At 36.8% G+C, this 21508-nt stretch overlaps 1 protein-coding gene across 5 annotated transcripts in view; it reads left to right on the forward strand.

Moving 5' to 3' along the window:
- Positions 1 to 21508, forward strand: part of PLSCR4 (phospholipid scramblase 4) — a 39195-nt gene that overhangs the window by 8877 nt on the left and 8810 nt on the right. Inside the window, exons 2-8 of one of the 5 annotated variants that reach the window (XM_037525827.2) lie at positions 7556 to 7727; positions 7823 to 7890; positions 9730 to 9757; positions 10866 to 10973; positions 16995 to 17230; positions 20001 to 20043; positions 20939 to 21165. In XM_037525827.2, the coding sequence (XP_037381724.1) occupies positions 9751 to 9757; positions 10866 to 10973; positions 16995 to 17230; positions 20001 to 20043; positions 20939 to 21165 (621 nt within the window). In that variant the 5' untranslated portion in view covers positions 7556 to 7727; positions 7823 to 7890; positions 9730 to 9750. Of the gene's footprint in view, positions 1 to 7555; positions 7891 to 9729; positions 9758 to 10865; positions 10974 to 16994; positions 17231 to 20000; positions 20044 to 20938; positions 21166 to 21508 lie in introns of all 5 variants that reach the window. The other 4 variants (XM_037525830.2, XM_054700752.1, XM_037525829.2 and 1 more) reach the window with 4 other exon arrangements.

A 21508-nucleotide genomic window follows, 5' to 3' on the forward strand; every position in this document is an offset into this window, starting at 1 on the left:
TGAAGACAACAAGTTCGATAAAACCACTATATTAAGAAAGCAGCAAATTTTTGTCTGATATCTGAATTGATTCAAAATCTTTGGAGTACAGTTTGACAATATGTGTCAAAATAAAAATGCAAAGAACTTTGATCCAGCAATTCTGCTTCCAGGAATGCAATACACAGGTACACAAAGAAGACTATTTTAACATTATGTGTACTAACATACATTTGGCAATAATAGAAATTTTCATCATTAAGCAGTCAGTTAAATAAATTGTGATGTAGCCATTACAATGAATGAACTTAAATAAAAAGAAATGCAATCAACATCAAGGCATTTTTAAAAATGAAAGATAAAGAGATACAGAAGCCTGACATTTGCGTTAAAAAGCTTGTATATTAATTTGTGTGTGCTTAGAAAAGCTCTCCCAAGACATATCAAAAATGTAATCTCTGTGGTGGCCTTTGGAGATGGGAAAATTGGGAGTTAGGCATGAGGAAATCCTTACTTTTGTTGTAAATGCATGTACTGTACTGCTAAACTGCTGATTTATTCCAGTATTTGCAGATCACACCTCTTTAAAAATGTCTGCTTGTATAAACATAAGGTTTCTTATCAAAATGATTTAATTGTAGGTCATATGACATATTGTTTTGTTATAATTTGAATACTAGAAGACTAACTACAAAATGACACAACAAAGCATTATCTGGTAATCTTCAGATACTTTCTGAACTCCAAGTAACAAAGACATTTTTCTTGAAAGTTAAAATGTAGGGCCTCCCCGGTGGCTCAGCGGTTGAGCACCTCCCTGCGAAGCCTTCCGTAGCATCTATAGCGCCAGTTCAATTCCCTGCCTGCCAGGGAGAATCCCACATGATGCAGCAGACCTCTCCTGACTCACCCTCTGCTCCCCTCAACAGTGTCTTCCATCTGCCTGTTCTGCTCCCGACTCTGTCTCTGGTGAATTCTCTCACCCTCCCATGCTTCTGACCTGTACCCCAGTTCTTGCATAAATAAATAAATAAATCTTAAAAAAAAAGTTAAAATGTAGAGTCCTGACATTCTCTTCAATTGAAATTAGTTTAATATGCTTAATAAATTTATTTTTAAACTGTGGTTATTAATGTGCACCCACTTCTTCTAATTCATTTATTTTTTTTTAAATTTTTTAAAAAGATTTATTTATGTATACAATAACTGGGGTGTAAGCCCAATGTGTGTGTGTGGGGATGGGGTGAGAGGATTCACTAGACACAGAGTAGGGAACAGAACAGGCAGATCTACTGAAATACACTGCTGAGGGGAGCAGCCTGTGAGTCAGGAGAGGTCTGTTGTGCCATGTGGGTAACTCCCTGGCAGGGTGGAACTTGTGTTGCAGTAGCTGGCAATAACTTGATAGTGCTGTGTCCTTAACCCCTGTGCCACTAGGGAGGCCCCAGATTCTTTTATTTTAAAATAAAGCCACATAACAAACTGCCAAGACATCAGCTTAAAGTTTGTGAAGAGTATGGTTTTTGGAAGGGTGTGTAAAACATTCGATCCTTGGTGGATCCAGATTTACTAGTCACTTCTGTCTCTTTTTATTATTTTATTCAGTTTTTTCTCTGACTATAAAATGTATTTTTTGTTGAAAATTTAAACAGGAAATATTACCCTTATTTTAGCATGTTGTCTCAAGGTTTTTCATAATTTTTTGGTTATTCATAGTTTTCAAAAATAAGACTATCCAGAAAATAATTATCTAGATTATAGTTAGAATTTTAACCTTGTTTTCAAAACTGTTTGACCATATTTTTAAAGGAGTATAATTTTATAATATTTAGCTTAATGGTTTACACATTTTTTAAAATTATGGTTAACACATATGTAATGACTAACACATGAGTGAGTGAGTTAGCACATTTAACCATTATGTTAGATATTTATGTCATTTACAATCACAGTTTTCTCTAATTGTATATTCTGTATACATTCTATATTCCTTCTGTGAGAATGAGAATGTATTGCTTAAAACAAAAATCTTAAATTTGGTTTTAGATTTTCTTGGAATTTAATTGAAGGATATGCATTTGGGTATTGAAGGACATATCAAAATCATTTGGGAAAAGTTTTAAAATCTCATATTAGGAAAAGAGGTCCTCTAGAAAAATGGTGAACAAATATTTGGAGAATTCCTATAGGAATATCACTTATTAACATCCTTTTAACAAATTTCTATGTTCTTCCCCCTCCCCCAGTAGCATTTTAATAAAGTATAAAAAGGTGGATTTAACAAAACATTGGTTTATCATACACAAATAAATGAATGTTTTGTAGTAATAAAGTAAAGATAAAAAAAATCATCTAAATGAATGAAGAAAATGCACTTTAAAGAATTTAGTACTCGGGGGCCTCCCCTGGTGGCACAGCAGTTGAGTGCTGGGCTGCAAAGCTGCCTGCAGGCTCTGCAGCGCCAGTTCCATCCCTGGCCACTGGGAGGGTCCCACATGGCACAACAGACCTCTCCTGCTGTGCCCGCTGCTCCCCTCAGCAGTGTATTTTGTTGGTCAGCCTGATCTGTTCCCTGCTCTGGCTCTGGTGAATTCTCTCCCACTCCCACGCTTCTGACTGTACCCTGTGCTTGTATAAATAAATAAATAAATCTTTTTTAAAAAAAATAAAGAATTTAGTACTTGGGCTTTCCTGGTGGCACAAGGGGTTAAGCACCACACTATGAAGATATCCTCAGCCTCTGCAGCATGAGTTCAATCACCAGCCGGCCAGGAAGCAACCCACATGGTGCAGCAGACCTCTCCTGACTTGCCCACTGCTCCCTCAGTAGTGTATTTCAGTCAGTCTGCCTGTTCTGTCCCCGCTCTGTCTCTGGTGAGTCCTCTCACCCCCCACATCTCTGGCCTGTACTCTAGCTCTTATATGCATAAATAAATAAATCTTTAAAAAAAAAAAGAATTCAGTATTCTGTCAAGACAGATCAAAACAATTCAGTCAATAATCTAGATAGAATAACACTTAATCTTGCTAAAAGCTACCTATGAAGTATCCCACAGCTAAAATAATTTTCTTTGGAGAAAACATCAGTACTCCTATTTAATACCAAAAACAAGACAAGAATGTCTATTCTTATTTTATTACACTATACTGGAGGTTCAATCCAGGCAATTAAAATAAAAGTCTTGGATCCATACTGAAAAATGAGCAAATTTGACTTACATATAGAAGTTCCTAAGGAATCTACCAACTATGTGTCACAGATCACAGTTACATTGTGAAACTTGGCTATGAACCATTGGTATTGTCCCACACATCTCTAAGGTTTTGATGATTTTTTTTTTAAGTAAATTTTTCTCAGTTCTTCAAACTGTATAATGTTTATGATCTACAAACTTAGTAGCTTTTTTAATGTAATGTATGGAATTTATTACCAGGGACAATATACCAAATTAAAAATAGGAAACTGATTTTGGTTTGGTGGTACTTCTAATCCTTGTTTTCCAGGGTCTTCAAATGCCCAATCTTTCTGTATAGTGTAATTAATTGTTTTTAGTGGGGGAGCTAGGGTGGTATAATTTTATTGTTTCTAACCAGAACTGAAATATGGTCTCTTTTACGAATTTTACAACTTTGGTTTCATGGATAATTTCTTTCCAAATTTTACATGTTTCAAGAAACTTACAAAATAGAAATTGAAAAGGAGCTTAGAGAAGTTAAGTTCCAATTTTTATTATATAAGGCATAGTAGGGTATATTAATAAGGATAACTGGATAGTTTGAAAGCAACATGAGTATGGTAGCAAAAGAGGGGCAGCAAGGATGCAGAAGGTAATTTGCAATGGGATTTCAATGTTACCTTGGCTTTTGATGATGGGTTTTCAATTACAGTTTTCTGGGCTTATAGAACTATGATCTTGAAGAAGTTATTTAAACTGTGGAATTCTCTTTCCTTACTTGTGTAATCAAAATCATAACATGCACCTCAGTCTTCATATACAAAGTTCCTGGCATCATACAGATAATTAGCAAATTGATACTAAAAACTGAAATCCAACAAATCAGTGATAGAATTGTCTTCATTAATTAATAACTATACATTTAAAATAGTTTAAATCATTGCTTGTTGATCTTGATTTTTACTTTATTATAATTAGTCTTTTTCCCGGTCCCTTATTTAGTTTTTCTAAATTCCTGTTATGAGTGAGACCATCCGGTATTTTTCTTTTTCTTTCTGGCTTATTTCGCTGAGCATGATCCCTTCCAGCTCCATCCATGTTGCTGCAAATTGCATGAGTTTATCTTTTTTGATTGCTGAGTAATATTCCATTGTGTATATGTACCACATCTTTTTGATCCAGTCATCTATTTTTGGGCATTTGGGTTGTTTCCATAGCTTAGCTGTTGTAAATAGTCCTGCTATAAACATAGGGGTGCAGGTGCCCTTTTGAATTAGTGTTTCTGTGTCTTTTGGGTAAATACCTAGGAGTGGAATTGCAGGATCATATGGAAGCTCTGCAACTATAAACCAGAGACACACTGAGGGGGTGGGGAGAGGAGGCAGGAGGGAGTAGGATCAAAACAAGGGGGGTGGGAATTGTATGGGGAATATAACCAAGATGAAAATGTATACATTGTGCAAAAATGAAAAATGATGTAAAAATATATAAAATAAAAATGCTCAAAAAATAAAAAATAAAATAGTTTAACTCTTCTAAAAATACTAAAACTTAAAAGAATCACATTTTGTATTTGATCTAATTAAAGTGAGTCTTAAATTGAAATGTAACAACAGTGATTTGTTTGATAAGTTTGCAACATTACTGTTCTGTAAGGTGAATCCAACTTTCATTATGTCTATGACACAGGGTAAACCAGGAATAAAACAGTCCCTCAAGGTCACATAGCTATTAGTGATAGACCTTGGCTCTATCTGATTATCAGAACCATAGTCTATTCTGTCAGAAGTGGGTTGACATACAATTAAATTACCAACCAGTGGGTTAACAACAATAAAATATTTTGTTCTCTTTCAAGTGTCCTACCTTTTAGACAAGGGATATCATCTCCTAATAGTTACATGATTAAACCCAAATGGGAGATTGAGACTATGCAGACTAGGACTTTGTAGGAACTTGCAGTCTTACATGCCCTATTAGGAAGCAGAAAGAATTGCTTAGACAATAACCTCCAGTTTTGTTTTTTTTTCTCTACTCTTAGAACTGACAGCACTAGAGATAAGCAGAACCTTCCCGACCACCCCCCTTGATTGCTGGGCAGATTTCCAAGTGCCTGGAGTAGCACAGGAGTCTCATAGGTCCAGTGGCTCCATTGCCAACAGACCAGGACAGAGTCCAGTAAATAGCTGATAAAGACTGACCATCCTTCTAGTTGTTGTGATTGGCATTTCAGATATCCATGATGTGACTCTAGGGCTTATGGTTTTATTGTGGTTTTCTGACTTGGTACTATTTATAAAGATGAAATCAAAGAGTGACCATATAACAAAGCAGCAGCACTGGGCTCAGCAAGTGATCCATGTTAAATGTTTTCTTGCTGTAGGAAGCCATTTATGCTATTACCCTGTCCTCTCTGCTCATGTCTCCATTTCCTGTTTATTAGATTCCAGTAGACATTGATTCCCCTGTCTACAGCCTAAACCCTGAAAATACTCAGGTCTCTAAATTCAAAGCTTCCTGGATCTTGTAATGCAAACCTATAATGGACATGCATTCAGCTCTCTAATCTGGATTTCATCTGATAAAAGCCAAAAACCAGTCTGCAGCATATGGGACAATTTTTTGGCCTTAATGGTTAACTGGAAGAAAAATCTGAAACAATAATATTAAACATTCTGGGATAATCAAGTTAACTGCTTTCATTCTTGTACCAACTGAAAATTATCCTGTTTTATATAATATTTTGGTTCAAATTATATTGTAGAATTTATAGGGAAGAAAATTTAGGGTGGTGAAAATGAAAAACTAATGTCTTGAAGGGTGAAGTAAACTTATTGAGCACTTGGTAGATTAATGTGTAGGCACATTTTATTTTGTTTAAATTCATTGATAGTAGTTGCTTTTAAAAATATTTTTATGTATTTAAAGAAAATTCAAGATTGGGTTTTTCAAGTTGTTATTCAATAACTTGAATCAGATTTTAATTCTGAAGTCAGCCTAGTATGGTTGGGAACTATTATATCAGTTTTCAACATGCCTGGTCATAAGGATCATCTAGCATTGTGTTAAAAGTGCAGGGCCTCCCGGGTGGCCTAGGGCTTAAGTCTCAGCGCGATCACTACGATAGCCTGAGTTTGATCCCCGGCCAGGGAGCTGACCCACATGGTGCAGCAAACATCTCCTGTCTTGCCCACTGTTCCCTTTAGTACTTTATTTCGGTAGATCTGCCTGTTTGCTTCCCACTCTGTCTCTGGTGAATCCTCTCATCCTCCTGTACCTCTGGCGTACACCCCAGTTCTTCTATACAAACACACACACACACACACACACACACAATACAGATTTTCAGGTCTGGATCCAGAGGTACTGCTTCTTGAATCTGTGTTTACTTCATTTCAGTTTTTATTTTGGAAAGTAAAAATATTTTATATTCAAATAAATTCAAAACTTTATCTAAATTCTGCAAATCATTGTAATTTACACTATTGCATTATGCTAAACCATTTGCCACTGTAGATAATTGAATAGATAATAGACAGATGGCTAGACAGATAATTCAGCCCTGTTTTACTAAAGCACTCAGTAATCTGTTCTAATTTATTATATAATGCCTCCTTAACAATTTGCAATCCCCAGGCTTAATGTACAAAAAGAAACCATAAATATTTAGTTAGAAGTTTATACTCAACATATAACTTTTTTTAAATTAGTAAATAATATAAATACCTATATTTAAAAGTATGTGTGTCTATGTGTATATGCACATACTCCTTAAGGACTAATAGCAGCTCATCATCTCTGTTCTTGCCAGCTTATTAAAACTAGAAATTTAGTAACAAGTTGAATCCCTTGTGGGCCAGTGCTAAACATTTGCACACAAATCACTTTTCCACATGTGAACATTTTCATGAATTTTGTGTTATCAATTCCAACTTTTCTTTAAAGGTTTCTCCCAAATACCTATCAGAAAAAAAGTATATTGTTTCATTTTCCTGCTTTGGCCACTCTTAATTGGAATCACATTTTCTGTGACTTACTTGTTCAGTGCTATCATAATGAGATTCATCTTTGTTCATTTATGACTACACTTTGTTTTCACTACAGTCTACTATTAAAACACATGAGTATGCCAGAATCTACCTAATGTACTATTGCTTTTAGTTTATTTTTCAATATGAACAGAACCATTCATGTACATATCCTAGTGTACATGTGCAAGAATCACTTGAAGGTGCATTCCTAGGAGTGTCCAGAATTTAAGGTTCTAGGAAGGTGTGGTTGTTTTCCTAAATGCCAGAGATTGTCATTATTGAAGGAATAGGACCAATTTCTTGAACTTTTTGTTCTGACAACAGTTGATAAGGCCCAGAAAACTTTTTTTTTTTTTTTTTAACTTTTAGGACATACAGGAAACTATATAACTAGCTCTAGCTCCAGAGATGAATAAAGATGCTCCAAGACTGATGGAATTCTGGCCCGGGCTTGACAAGACAGTCATTTGAGCTGGGAATTTACATATGGGTGAAGTTCACTGAGTCAACTCATTCTGCACATTGACTACGCCCACCTGTGGTATTTTAATGCTTCATTCACATCCATTCAATTGATAAATTGGTGACTTTGTACTCTACTTGAATAATACATATAATCTCATTCTGTACACTGAGATCAGGGTGTCCGTCTTGGGAAGAAACATGAACTTTGGATTTAGATATATTTGTCTTTAGCAGAGTTGGTGAGTAAATATTAGATTTTGTTATTAGAGATAATATATGAAAAGTACTCATATTTTCTGGTATTTTTATAAGCATTCAGTAAATTATAGCTGTTGCTGATGTTCTTGTTCTTTGTCATCATCCAGAACTCAGAAATCCTGAAATACTGAAGATCATTTCACTGATAATCTTTTCTTGTTTTGTTTGAATTCATGGGATTTCTTCCCCACCTACTCCTTACTTCAAATCTCATCTCAGTTTCCAGTTTATTTCTCCAAGTTATTCTCATTATGCTCACATGTATTTTTTAAAGGTTTAGTATGTCTTTTGACCTCTTGTTACAGATACCATGTACCACTTTGGACTTTTGATTCCTACCCTCCATTTTTTTCTTACCATTTCTCCCACCATCTTCCACTCTAGTTCAGTTAATGGCATCACCATGAGCTCAGTTTTCCTGTCCTATAACTGAGATCAATCTGTGACTCCTTTTAAAAAAAAAAAAAAAAAAAAAAGATTTAGTTACTTATTTATGCAAGCACTGGGTACAGTCAGAAGCGCAGGAGGGTGAGAGAATTCACCAGAGCCAGAGCAGGCAGCAGAACAGGCAGACTGATGAAGTACACTGCTGAGGCCCGACCAGCAGGTGGCAGGAGAGGTCTGCGAGCCATGTGGAACCCTCACCGGCAGCTGGGGATCAAACCGGCTCTGCAGAGGTTGCGGGCAGCTTCGCAGCCCAGCACTCAACCGCTCCGCCAGCAGGGGAGGCCCTGTGACTTCTCTTTTTTTTTAAAGATTTAGTTATTTATTTATACAAGCACTGGGTACAGTTAGACGCACAGGATGGCGAGAGAATTCAAGCCAGAGCAGGGAGCAGAACAGGCAGAAGTACCGGAGCACACTGCTGAGGGGAGCAGCAGGCGGCAGGAGAGGTCTGCGGGCCATGTGGGACCCTCCTCGGGAGCAGCCGGGGATTGAGCCGGTGCTGCAGAGACTGCGAGCAGCTTCGCAATCCGGCGCTCAACTGCTGTGCCACCAGGGAGGTCCGTGTGACTCCTCTTTTTTACTTAATCCATCAGCAACTCCTGCAGGTTCTGCTTCGCACCAGTCATTTACATAGCCTGTTACTTTCCCAGTCAAAACCCACATCAACTGGTCCACTCCTCGGTTACTGCAGTAATCCCTTCCTCACTGCTCATTATTTTCTTTGTCCCTTTAAGATAAAATATTTATCAGGTTGACTACTCTACTGAACAAAGACCACCAAAGACAAACTGCAGTAAGACCAAATTCCAGACATACTGTCATTAAGTTATGACATCTTTTACCTAAGTTCTCCTCTTCACTGTGTCCCAGACACACCTAAACTTTCTCTTCAGTATTCTTTATGTTATCACTGCAGGATGCTTACACTCACTTCCTTGCCTTCATAGAACTCCCCACAGTTAGTGTAATGTGTTTTCGTTGTTCAAATAGCTTAAAGGTCACATCCTGAGAGAAGTTTCCCTGATCCATCTGTTAATCCCTGTCCATGTTTTTCTTAGACATTTTATGTTGTTTTCTTCATAATTATACTAGCTCAATGAATAAATTAATCTTATTTATTCGTTGACATGCCTTTTAATCTCAGCAGGGTGGGTGCCCTATCTTCTAGTTTACTGCTGTATTTTCTATATTTGTTATGGTGTCTGGTCAGTACTAATGGTTTAGTAAATATTTCTTGAGCTAATGAAGAAATGCATGACAGGTAATGATGCAAAATATCTCAGAATTTGTTACATGTATCACTGAGTAAACATACTTTTTTAACATATTAAAAGGTTTTTTTTTTTAACATACTAAATTGGTTTATTTTTCAGGGTGAATAGGAATTCCTCAAAATGTCAGGTATGTTTTTGTGAATAAATTTTAATATACTTTATTTGTGATTGCTTTCCTTAAAAATGAGTTTATGTCACTTTGAAATATTTTATTGTTAAAGTTTTTGAGGATATATACATATAGACATATTTATATATATATATCTATAAATGTGTAAGTGTATAAATATATGAACATTACTATCTATCTTTGACAGAAAAGGATTCAAAGATATTTATATTGGAACATATTAACTGAAAGATTTTTAAAGTATGTGAGGAAAATTAGGTAAGGAAAAATGAGGTAGCAAAGTATGATTGCAAAGGGAACAAAGTATAATAAGTAAAAGCCTACAGTGACAGTCTGCCTGGATAAGGGCTCAAAGGGCACTCCCTATATTTTCAAACAGTGCGAGATGATATAAGGAGATGGTATAAAGAGAGAAATGATTCTTTTGGGGGATTTGTGTTTTTAATTAGATAAAAAGTCAACAGCTAAGAAATTCAGAACTTTTCCCTATAGTGAATCCAAGGAGAAATTTCGTTACTCATGTTATCTTGGGAAATGACTTGTCTTATCTCTTGCAGTAATGACAGGAAGAATATGATAAAAATGTTAGTCATGGGCGATGCAGACTTAATCATCTCTAATTGAGTTGTGTGTGGCACCACTGCTTTCTAAACCATCGTGTCATGTTTTGAATTAATTACTTACCATGTTATGGTTGGAATTGTTTAAAAATATAGCCATTGTCCAGAAAGAATTAGGGAAAAAATCAGAATCACTCTATGTGTGACTGTTTTCTCCATATTCCATGTGGAAAAAAGAGTTTTCAGTACTGTCAGGAATTTATGTAGATAAGAATCCACATCAGATCAGCAATGAGTATGAAAGCACATTGCTTTAATCACAGCACAATGTAATTGCTTAGTTTAATTTTTTTATATGTATTCAGCTGAAAATTCATCAAATATATTAATAGATTGACATCTACTATACATAATGCATTTTTTGGTTAGAGATATGAGTGTATTTCTTGTTGTTTACCTTTATTAATACATAGCAACCAGAAACAATATGTTCTGCAATCATACTACCATTTCCGTTATAAGTCATGTGCCCTCCTTCCTTGAAGATGCAGTCCCTTCAGCCCCTGAACAGCCTTCGGATAAAATGGAAACTCAAGTAAGGTTGCCTGATCAACCTGATGTCCCTCCTGCTTATAATTCCCACTTCGTGCCAGGTATGCTAAATATTTAGAAACCATCTTTCCTCTACAGAAAAGCAACCAGTTGTTAAGATTGTTCTTTAAATTAACTAATTAATTAATGGAATGATTCAATAAATACTGAGTGCCTGTAGGGTAGTAAATATTCTTTGTCAATTAGACTATATTCCTGTATTCATTGGTGTTATAGGCTACTAAGGAAGAAGTTGTAAAAACATTTATGGGATTCTCTTTGTTCTATCATGGAACATTGAAGAGACTATTGTAGTAGAACAGAAGTTAGTAACTGATGCTACCAGGAATCTGATGGATACTGTAATGGCGGAATTCAAGTTTTATTAATGTGCTAAGGAGTTTCTCAATCAAAGAAAAGGGAAAGGACTCATGCTTGGCTGAAATAATAAGATTTCCAAAAGCACAAAGTCTGGAATGAGTCATCCATGGCACAAATGGGATGAGAAAGGCAAATAAATAAAGGTGAATGAATGAGGAGTGCTGATAAAGGAACTTGTAGTTCTGCAAATGTTTTTATAAGTCTGAATATACAACTGATGACTCAGAGAACTGGATATTAATTCTGCTAGTAAAAATTAGAGGCATTATTGTAGTCTTTTCATAAAGTAATTTGCAATTTGTGAAGTTTTAAAAATTAAAAATATACTTAATTTGACTAAAGAAATAGATTTAATTAGGATTATAGTCAAATATATTTTAATTACTTTGGAAATGACAGAAAATGGACTGCATAATTTTTTTTTTTTTTTTACAGAGGCATGTTTTATTTATTTATTTATTTGTTTGTTTCTTTATACATGCACTGGATACAGTCAGAAGCGCGGGAGGGTGAGAGAATTCACCAGAGCCAGGGCAGGGAGCAGAGCAGGCAGAAGGACCGAAGTACACTGCTGAGGGGAGCAGCGGGCGGCAGGAGAGGTCTGCGCACCATGTGGGACCCTCCTCCGGTGGCCGGGGAGCAGCCGGGGATCGAACCGGCGCTGCAGAGGCTTTGGGCAGCTTCGCAACCCAGCGCTCAACCGCTGCGCCACCGGGGAGGCCCTGGACTGCATAATTTTTATTATTTTTTTTTTTAAGATTTATTTATTTGTACAAGAACCAGGGTACAGGATGGATGCACGGGAGGGTGACAGGATTCACCAGAGACAGTGGGGAACAGAACAGGCAGACTGATGAAATACATTGCTGAGGGGAGCAGCAGGCACAACAGGAGAGGTCTACCACGCCATTGCGGGTGCCGGCCGGCTGGGATCGAACAAGCCTGCGGAGGCTGCGGACAGCTTCACAGCGAGGCGCTCAACTGCCTAAACCACCAGGGGAGGCCCACACAGCATAATTTTTTAAATTATATTTAGTGTATCTATACTATATATATATTTTAAATATATATTTAGTACACACACACACACGGAATTCAATGAGTTAGGCCTTGGAAGGGTAGAAGGAACCTCAGTATCTTTACAGCAGTAGTGTTGTTTGGCTTTAGATATATGATCGATGGAGCTCAGATGGCCTTTGCTACTGTAGGGTTCTCTGAAGCAGGAGGGCTTCCTTTTCCCCTTTTCCCGCTGCATTTGTGCACTGTGTGAATCTGATACATTCTCTTCATATTTCAGCATTACTGATTCAACCGTTTCTAAATCCAAGGCATTAAATTCCTGTATTAGAATCACATTATATCCAATCATTTCTTATGAAATGATTTCAGTTAATGATACAACATGATCTACAAAATCTATCTTACATTACTGATCACTATATTCAAGTACTTTGATTCTACTAGAACAGAATTCTGCACCACCATTTCTAAGATGCAAATACTAACTGTACGTCATGTTGTACTTGTCTGAGAAAGTATTGTCTATTCCTCGCTGTATCAAAAGCAGCAAGAGAATAAAAGACAGCCTTAAATTTAAATTACTAGATAACTTGAAAAATATGGTGCTGTGCTTATAACTAATGAATTTTCAGTTAAGAAATGTATCTGTTCACAAATGTTCATTTTGATTGCCACCTACTGGTTAAACTGTATACTCATACTAATTTATGATGACTGATACAAAGTATTGATATTTACATTAAGGAAATACTAGAAATAGTTAGCTTTAATGACTTTCTTTAATTTCAGCCATATAATTCCCATTAGCATTGTAGAACAATAGATGAGTGTTCCCACTGAAAAATAGTATGTATGAAAGAATAGCTAACAAAGAAACTTTTGTTATAGTCCGTCCATTTAAAGAGAAAAATCACAAAATTTCTTGACATAAAAAAAGATAATAATCAGAATAACTAAGAAAACAAATCCCATAAGGCAGTTTCCTCAAACAAGTATTGGAAGGGCAATGTTTTATAGGGAAGAGCTCTTTCTTTAAGTGGGGCATACAAAGTTGTACAAAGTTATACAAAGTTAAGAATGACTTTTTCCCCATAGAACAAATCAGAATCCTTAATAACAATTTCCAAGCTCGAAGGGAAGGGAATTTGTTGATTCACAAATTTTCTTGTATGAGGTATTTTTATGTAGAAATCACAAAGTATCAGAGGACTTAATTAACTCATTGAAATAACAGTTATTCTGGGCCCCCCTGATGGCACAAGGGGTTAAGATGCAGCCACTGCAGCAGTCCACAGCCACTGCAGCAGTCCATAACCTCTGCAGCACGAGTTCGATCCCTAGCCAGGGAGCTACCCACATGGTGCAGCAGACCTCTCCTGATTCACCACTGCTCACCACAGCAGTGTATTTCAGTCAATCTGCCTGTTCTGTCCCCCACTCTGTCTGGTGAATCCTCTCACCCACTGCACTTCTGTCCTGTACCCAGTTCTTATATGCATAAATAAATAAATCTTAAAAAAAATCAGTTATTCTTAAGATAGTTTATATGACTTTTAGTTGAATTATAGTTTAAACAATTGTTCCTTTGGTTATTTTTGAACAATTGAAACCTGTAGTTTCCTCAATTTTCTTTAAAGATAGTAGATTTTTTACTTCAACTATAATTTCCATTATAGTTTTCTTTTGTCTTTTTTAACTTTTAGTCTCTATCAAGAACTTTGTGTTCCCTACCCTTAAAATTGGTGTTGCTCAGAGTTATCTAGGTCTGCTCCCATGTCCTGCCTTGCTCTGCTTCCCTCACTTACCTCCTCCATCTTTTTACTGTTCTTCTAAGTAATACCCATGCTTTCACTTGTCATTAACCATTTACAAATCTCTTAGCTCCTGCCCATAACATCTCCTGTGCTCTATTCTTGCATTTCCAAGTGCTTATAGACACTTCCCCTGTGTGACTGGGTCTCAAGCTTAGTGTTCCTCAATACAACTTTGGCATCCTACTTCTGAATACATGTTCTCTATTCATTTCCTGCCATGAAGGCCTACAGCTATGAGCACAAATCAGTAACTAGAGATGCTTTTCTTGTATCCAGACTATTACCAAGACAATACTATTTCTCAAATGGTAATTATTATTTCTCCACTTTCTACTCCTTTCTTTACAAACAGCTTTCTTGCTTCTATCTGAATTTTTGCAGGTACTTCCTCCCTAATATAACTTTCTTATCCATAAAGTTTCTAATTGTAGAACTAACCATTCCATTCTCTATTATTTCAGTATATATAAAGGTCAAGTTGTTAGCACAAAGTACAGGTTTTTCATAATCTTCATTCCATCCTCACCTTCCTTTCTAGCCTTGTCTGTTAAATCTCCATACATGGCCTTGACTCCTACTCTATTGAATCTCCTTTGTGTAACTACTCATTGTGTACACTCTTGCTGTAAAACTTCTGCCCATTGTGCTAGCTGAATTTAATGTTACTATCAACACTTACATTAGAAGATAACTCCTCTGCCTCTGTTAATTGCTTTTCCTGTCTAATCCTGTAGCACACTATGCATCTACCTATGTTACACCAATTACTTTTTTATAGCCATTCGTGTTTGGCTATAACTCTCTGTGTCCTTCACAAAATCAAATGTCCATGAAGACCAAATCTGTCTGTATATAGCTTTCATCTCTAGCAGCAAGATAACTTAGGGTCCTTGACATTGGTGTAAAAAGTATTTCCTAGAGAAAGGAACGCTTGATTTATCTCATAGTCTTGTTTTCAGATTTATCTCATAGTCTTGTTTTCAGTAGTAGGAAAAATAGTTTCCCAATTTGTGACTTTCATGAGTGTAATTTTTATGAGTAAACAAAATGTCCCAGATTTCATCAGCCTCAATCACACTTTTCTTTAATGTGCAAATCTCCAGAATCTGAGCTGCTATCCAATTTACCTTATAAGAAATGTCAACTTTGCTATACTTCCTTTTTTTTAAGATTGATTTATTTATGCAAACAAGAGCTGGGGTACTGGCCAGAGGTGTAAGGGGTGAGAGGATTTGCCAGAGACAGAGCGGAAGCAGAACAGGCAGACTGACTGGAATACACTGCTGAGGGGAGCAGCAGGCGAGACAGGAGAGACCTGCTGCGAAATGTGGGTAGTTTCCTGGCTGGCTGGGATTGAATTTGTGCTGCAGAGGCTGTGGATAGCTTCACAGTGCTGTGCTTAACCCCTTGTGCCACCAGGGAGGCCCCTGCTTTAAGTCTGTTTCAAAAGAATTTCTGGAATTTTTAGGCAATGCCCTTTTCTGGTAGTGGCTGGATTTATTAGGATTGACCTCAGGAAAATACATATCAAAATCACAGTAAGATACCACTTCACATTCATTAAGATAACTGAAGTAGAAGACACAATAACAAGTATTGGTGAACATGTTGAGAAATTAGAGCCTTCATACTCTTCTGGTGGAAGTGTAAAGTGGCGAAGCCACTTGGAAAGTTTGACGATTCCTCAAAAAGTTAAACATGGTGTTATCTTATGCTCCAGATAGAGAATTGAAAACATATGTCCACACCAAAACTTGTACACCAACATTCACAACAATGTTACGTGTAATAGCCACCAAACAGAAACAACCCAGATTCCCATCAATTGATTATTAGATGAATAAAGTATGATATATCCATATAGTAGAGTATTATCCATACAAGGGAGAGAAGTACTAATACGTGCTACATGATGGGTGAATCTTGGAAACATTAACACTAAGTGAAAGAAATCAAGCACAAAGGCAACATGATATATGATTTCATTCATATGAAATATCCAGATTAGGCAAATCTATAGAGACAGTGGTTTCCAGGGTGTGCAGGGATTAGGGGCAAATGGGGAGTAATTGCTAATAGTGTGGGATGATGAAACAATTCTGGAATTCAATAGCCCTTTAAAGTTAAGTAGTACTAACTTTGTGACCATGAACAATAAGAACAATAAACATAATAGCAAAATTACGTTGCTAATTATGTGTTAGCTAATGATAATTAGCTAATGCTCCTTATGCTAATCCCACTACAACCTAATGAAGTAGAAACATTTTTGTCTCCAAAGGAGGAGTGTAGTACATAGAAAGCCTGATATGTTACTTGATGTTTCCAATGTTATTTTTAGAACTCTGAATGGAATGATTATTTCATAACATTTTGGATTAAATGAGTTAATATGTAAATTCCCCAGTGTTGTTGCTACAAGATACACACTCAGAAAATGGAACATCTTGTTATTTTTAACTAGGTTTTGTGTGATCCCTTGTTATTTTTAAGTAGGTATTGTGTGATCTGTGTAACGTCATGTAATAAGTCATGTTAAATTCCAATGTAGGCCTCCCTGGTGGTGCAAGGGGTTAAGATGCAAACTATGAAGCTGTTCACAGCCACTGCATCCTGAGTTCAAGCCCAAGCCAGGGAGCTACCAACATGGTGCAGCAGACCTCTCCTGACTCACCCACTGCTCCCCTCAGCAGTGTATTTCAGTCAGTCTGCCTGTTCTGTTCCCCACTCTGTCTCTGGTGAATCCTCTCACTTCCCACACCTCTGGCCTGTACCCCAGTTTGTATGCATAAATAAATAAATCTTAAAAAAATCCAGTATATTAGAGTATTAATAATGTATACTATTTTAATTTGTTTTTGAACACAGGACCCCCTGGACCTGGTGTCCCTCCACATGCAGGCTGCCCAGGAAGCATGCCTTTCGGATACTACAATCCACAGCAGTCCAGTTCCTTCCCCTTATACCAGCCAACTGGTAGTACATTTCCTATCCAGTACCAACCTGGAAGATATCCTATGGCAAATCAGTCTGCTCCAGTAGTGTGGATGCCAGGGCCACCTCTTATGCCAAACTGCCCTCCTGGTCTAGAATACTTAGCCCAGGTACACAGATCAAAGAATATTTTTCAAATGAAGTATGGCTGGGGATCTGAAATGAAGAAACACAAGACTAGATGAATACATTAAGGTGACAGGTCTGTGATAACAGATGTTTAATTTGTGAGACTATAGGAGTGATGGTAAGAATTTCAGAAATGTGAAGGGTAAAAGTAGGAAACCTACCCAGGATACTGCTTTGTGCCAAATTCCATAGAACCTCATCCCACAATGTGACGTTACGCTCTAATTTCCATCTATATAGACATTCTGGAGTTAACAGGATAGCCAGATCAGAAACTGGGCCAATATATCAAGTTAGTGTACTAAGTGGTGTTATTCAAAAATCTATTTAAGAAATAAAAAATATTTTCTAATCAAAATAAACTATAAGACGTCTAATAGAAATACTGAATCATGATTTCCTTTTAGGAAAAGGAAATACTAAAATACATTTGAGACAAGGAATTTGCCAACTTGATACATGTCTCCCTACATAGTGAACCAAATATTCCTTGTAATTGACATTTTTCTCATTTCAGTTTTGTATATTGTTAGAGAACCTGTTAATCATGTACAGTGAAAACCATTGGTACATGAAGTATGGTAGAGGAATATGGGTACTTTGGTAGTGAGTGTAATGTGGTAACTTAACATCTGAAGAGGTGTGAACCTATCTCTCTGAATCATACACAGTGTCACAAACCACTGTTACTGCAATAAGATTCAATGTGATTAAAAATCTAATTGAATCTAAGACTCAATGTGATTAAAATAGTATAAGATGCACATAGCTTAATATGGGTCAGTCCTTATCCTTTCTGAAAAAAAAAAATGGTACAATATTATTATGTTGATATTTGTCAGTCGGTATAATTGGATCAGTAAAATTGGAGTTTACATAAAACAAAAAATTGTAATTTCGGGGCCTCTTTCGTGGCCTAGGTATTAAGTCTCAGCACTGTTACCGCTAAGGATTGAATTTGATCCCCGACTAGGGAGCGATCCCACATATGGCGCAGCAGACCTCTCATGCCTTATTTGCTGCTCCCCTCAGCCATGTATTTCAGTAAATCTGCTCTGTTTCCACTCTGTCTCTGGTGAATCCTCTGTCCCCCTGCACCTCTGGCCTATACCCCAGTTCTTCTATGCATAAGTAAATAAAGAAATCTTTAAAAAATGTACTTTTGTTAAAATTGACATAACTGAAAGCCAGTTATTCAGGTAGAGTTCAAGAACAAATTCCTGCATTATTGCAGAAACTTACAAAATTTCTTTAGTTAATCATGTTTAGAAAGTCACTATTTTATACTTGATATAGAAATGTCATTGGAAATCCAAGATCTAGTATTTAAAATCACATGGGTATGGGCCTCCCTGGTGGTGCAGGTGGTTGAGCACCGTGCTGTAAAGCTGTCCGCAGCCTCTGCAGCACAAGTTCGATCCCGGCCAGCCGGCGAGGATCCCACATGGCGCGGCAGACCTCTCCTGTCTGGCCCACTGCTCCCCTCAGCAGTGTACTTCCGTCCATCTGCCTGTTCTATTCCTGACTCTGTCTCTGGTGAATCCTCTCAGCCTCCTGTGCATCTGGCCTGTACCCCAGTTCTTGAATAAATAAATAAAATCTTAAAAAAAAGGCAACTTGAGGAAAATGATTTATAAAAAAAAATAAATAAAATCACATGGGTATGATTATTCTGTCTTAAGTGGTTTCTTCTCCTCTGCTAAATTGTCCTAAGGTCTCGCAGATAATCAAACTATGTTTTCAGTGTGATTTTTAAGAACAGTTTATATAGAAGTTTATATAATAGTATTCCCAATCTCGCTTTTAAAGAACCCTATTCAAGAATGTTTCTTCTCCTTTGCCCTAGTCATATGCACATCCTTTCAGGCTCCATAACCCTCCCCCTTATTAAGGTGTGCACCTAGGGAAGACCTTGGTATTAGTAGCTAATTGAATAGAAATCAGTATGTTAATCTCTTAGAAGTACCTGAGAAGTAACTGCAAATTGGACACTCCTGCTTGAGGTCCACACTGGCTGATTTACTCTCCCTGAGCCATGGAGAAAATTGCTTTCTTTATGACTGTTAAACTTCTCTGAACTTGCTCAGTAACTCCTGTCAGAGAAAACAGTGACAAGGGAATATGTAGGAACAATCTATGTCAACACAGCTTCTTCTAGATGCTTTTATTGTACATATATATATATATATATATATAGCAAGAAGATGCATTTCTAATATTTTATTTTTTACAAATATTTTTATTTATGCATACAAGAACTGGGGTGAGGCCAGAGGTGTGGGGGGTTGAGAGGATTCACCAGAGACAGAGTGGGGAGCAGAACAGGCAGACGGAGCAAAATCCACTGCTGAGGGGAGCAGTGGATGAGATAGGAGAGATCTGCTGTGCCATGTGGGTTATTTTCCTGGCCTGGGATTGAACTCATGCTGCAGTGGCTGGCTGGCTGGCAATAGCTTGATGCACTGAGACTTTAACCCTTTCACCACCAGGGAAGGCCAGCTTTTCTAATATTGTAGACAAATATTTTGATCTTTTTTAGTGGAATTGGAAGAAAGTGGTTTTCTACTAGACAGTCTGCTAATAAACATCTGGTTAGATATAGATAGGCTGATTGCACTTGGTAGTTTTTTATTTCATTTGATTTCAAAAAAGATATTTTGGTATTAATTGATTTAATACCCGTCTCATCAGTTTCTTTTGTAGTGATGATTTAATTCTGTTATTTCAAGTTACTGTGTTTTATCTCAACAGTTGGACAACATACACGTTCTTCAGCATTTTGAACCTCTGGAAAGTATGTATAATTTTGTAGTGTGCAGCAGTCCTTAAATCAGATGAAAATTTGCATTATCCAATATCTAGCTCCTTATATTGATCATTTGTTAGTGATTCAAAGAGCAAAGACAATATATTAATATGTCTTCAAGAAAGAAAAAAAATTATTTTGTACAATTTAATTTATCTATCATCTATAAACTCTTAGATTTGAAAAGGAGTTGTATTTTATCTGATCCAACCACAACCCTTTATACATTCCATCTCCTCCATATTCACCTCTCGTGAATGGAAAAAGGAAGGGACCAAAAGACTGAATGAGCTAGCTAGAGACATCCAGAGTCAGATAGTAGGTAGAAGTAGAACCTAATCTCTGATTTGTTGAGTTCTAGTCCACTGCCCTTGTTTTGGAAGTGAGAAGTCAAAGTACCTGATATTGGATGTTGTTCATCCTCACAAGATCACTGACCATCAGTATACCAGGTCAATACATCCCTTACTGCCACACAGGGCCTTAAACTTTTTTTGGTTAATTTTCTTATTTGCAATTATCAATGACCCAAATCATCTCAGCACATTTCATGAACTGATTAATGTATGGTCCAATATTTAATCTCCCTTAAATTATTTAATAATTAAAGTTCTTTGAATTCAAGAGCTACAGAAATATAATCTGTTTTTTTTATGGGGGAGGAGTTTTTAAATATTTCTTAAAAAATTTTACATTCTCAAAATCCGTTAAATATTCCTAGGGCATGTGAACTAGTTTGTTGTTTTAATCAGTTATATACGTTTCAGCTGAATGTTTCTTAAACTATTTTGCTTTAACTGCCTAAGAAATACTACAAAAAGCATTTCTTGAGGCCTATTTTAACTGCTTCTAATTTAAAATGTCTCCTTGTTTTGATTTTTAGTGATAACAGGTTTTGAAACTAATAATAGATATGATGTCAAGAACAGTGTGGACCAGATGGTTTACGTTGTAAATGAAGACACAAATGACTTCACCAGGAATACTTATCGGACGCTAAGGCCCTTCGTCCTCCGGGTCACTGACTGTATGGGCCGAGAAGTCATGACAATGCAGAGACCTTTCAGATGCACCTGCTGCTGCTTCTGTTGTCCCTCCACCAGGCAAGAGGTCAGAGAACAGAAGTCTAATCCATTGTCACTTCTTCATTCAACTCCTCAGGGCATGGTTGTGCTCCTTTCAAAGCTACACGGGAGGGAATTTTCACTGACTGCCAGTCAGATTGAAAGATAATAGTGAAGAGGGAGAAAAGCAAGATGTTTCACCTAAGCAAAATCATGAAGGCTTTTTATTATTGCTCCTTGTGCATCAGTGATAATTGGTGGGTCAAACACAAGTTAAGAGTTACTTAGTCAATGATGACAATCCTATTGTCAGTTGTATGTTCGATACTAAAAATGTCCCTATCACCTAGAGCAATAGTCACATACATCTATATATCCCCATATAGATA

This window comes from Talpa occidentalis, unplaced genomic scaffold (genome assembly GCF_014898055.3).
Source record: "Talpa occidentalis isolate TD23 unplaced genomic scaffold, MPIMG_talOcc4v2.1 talOcc4.4, whole genome shotgun sequence".
NCBI lineage: Eukaryota > Metazoa > Chordata > Mammalia > Eulipotyphla > Talpidae > Talpa > Talpa occidentalis.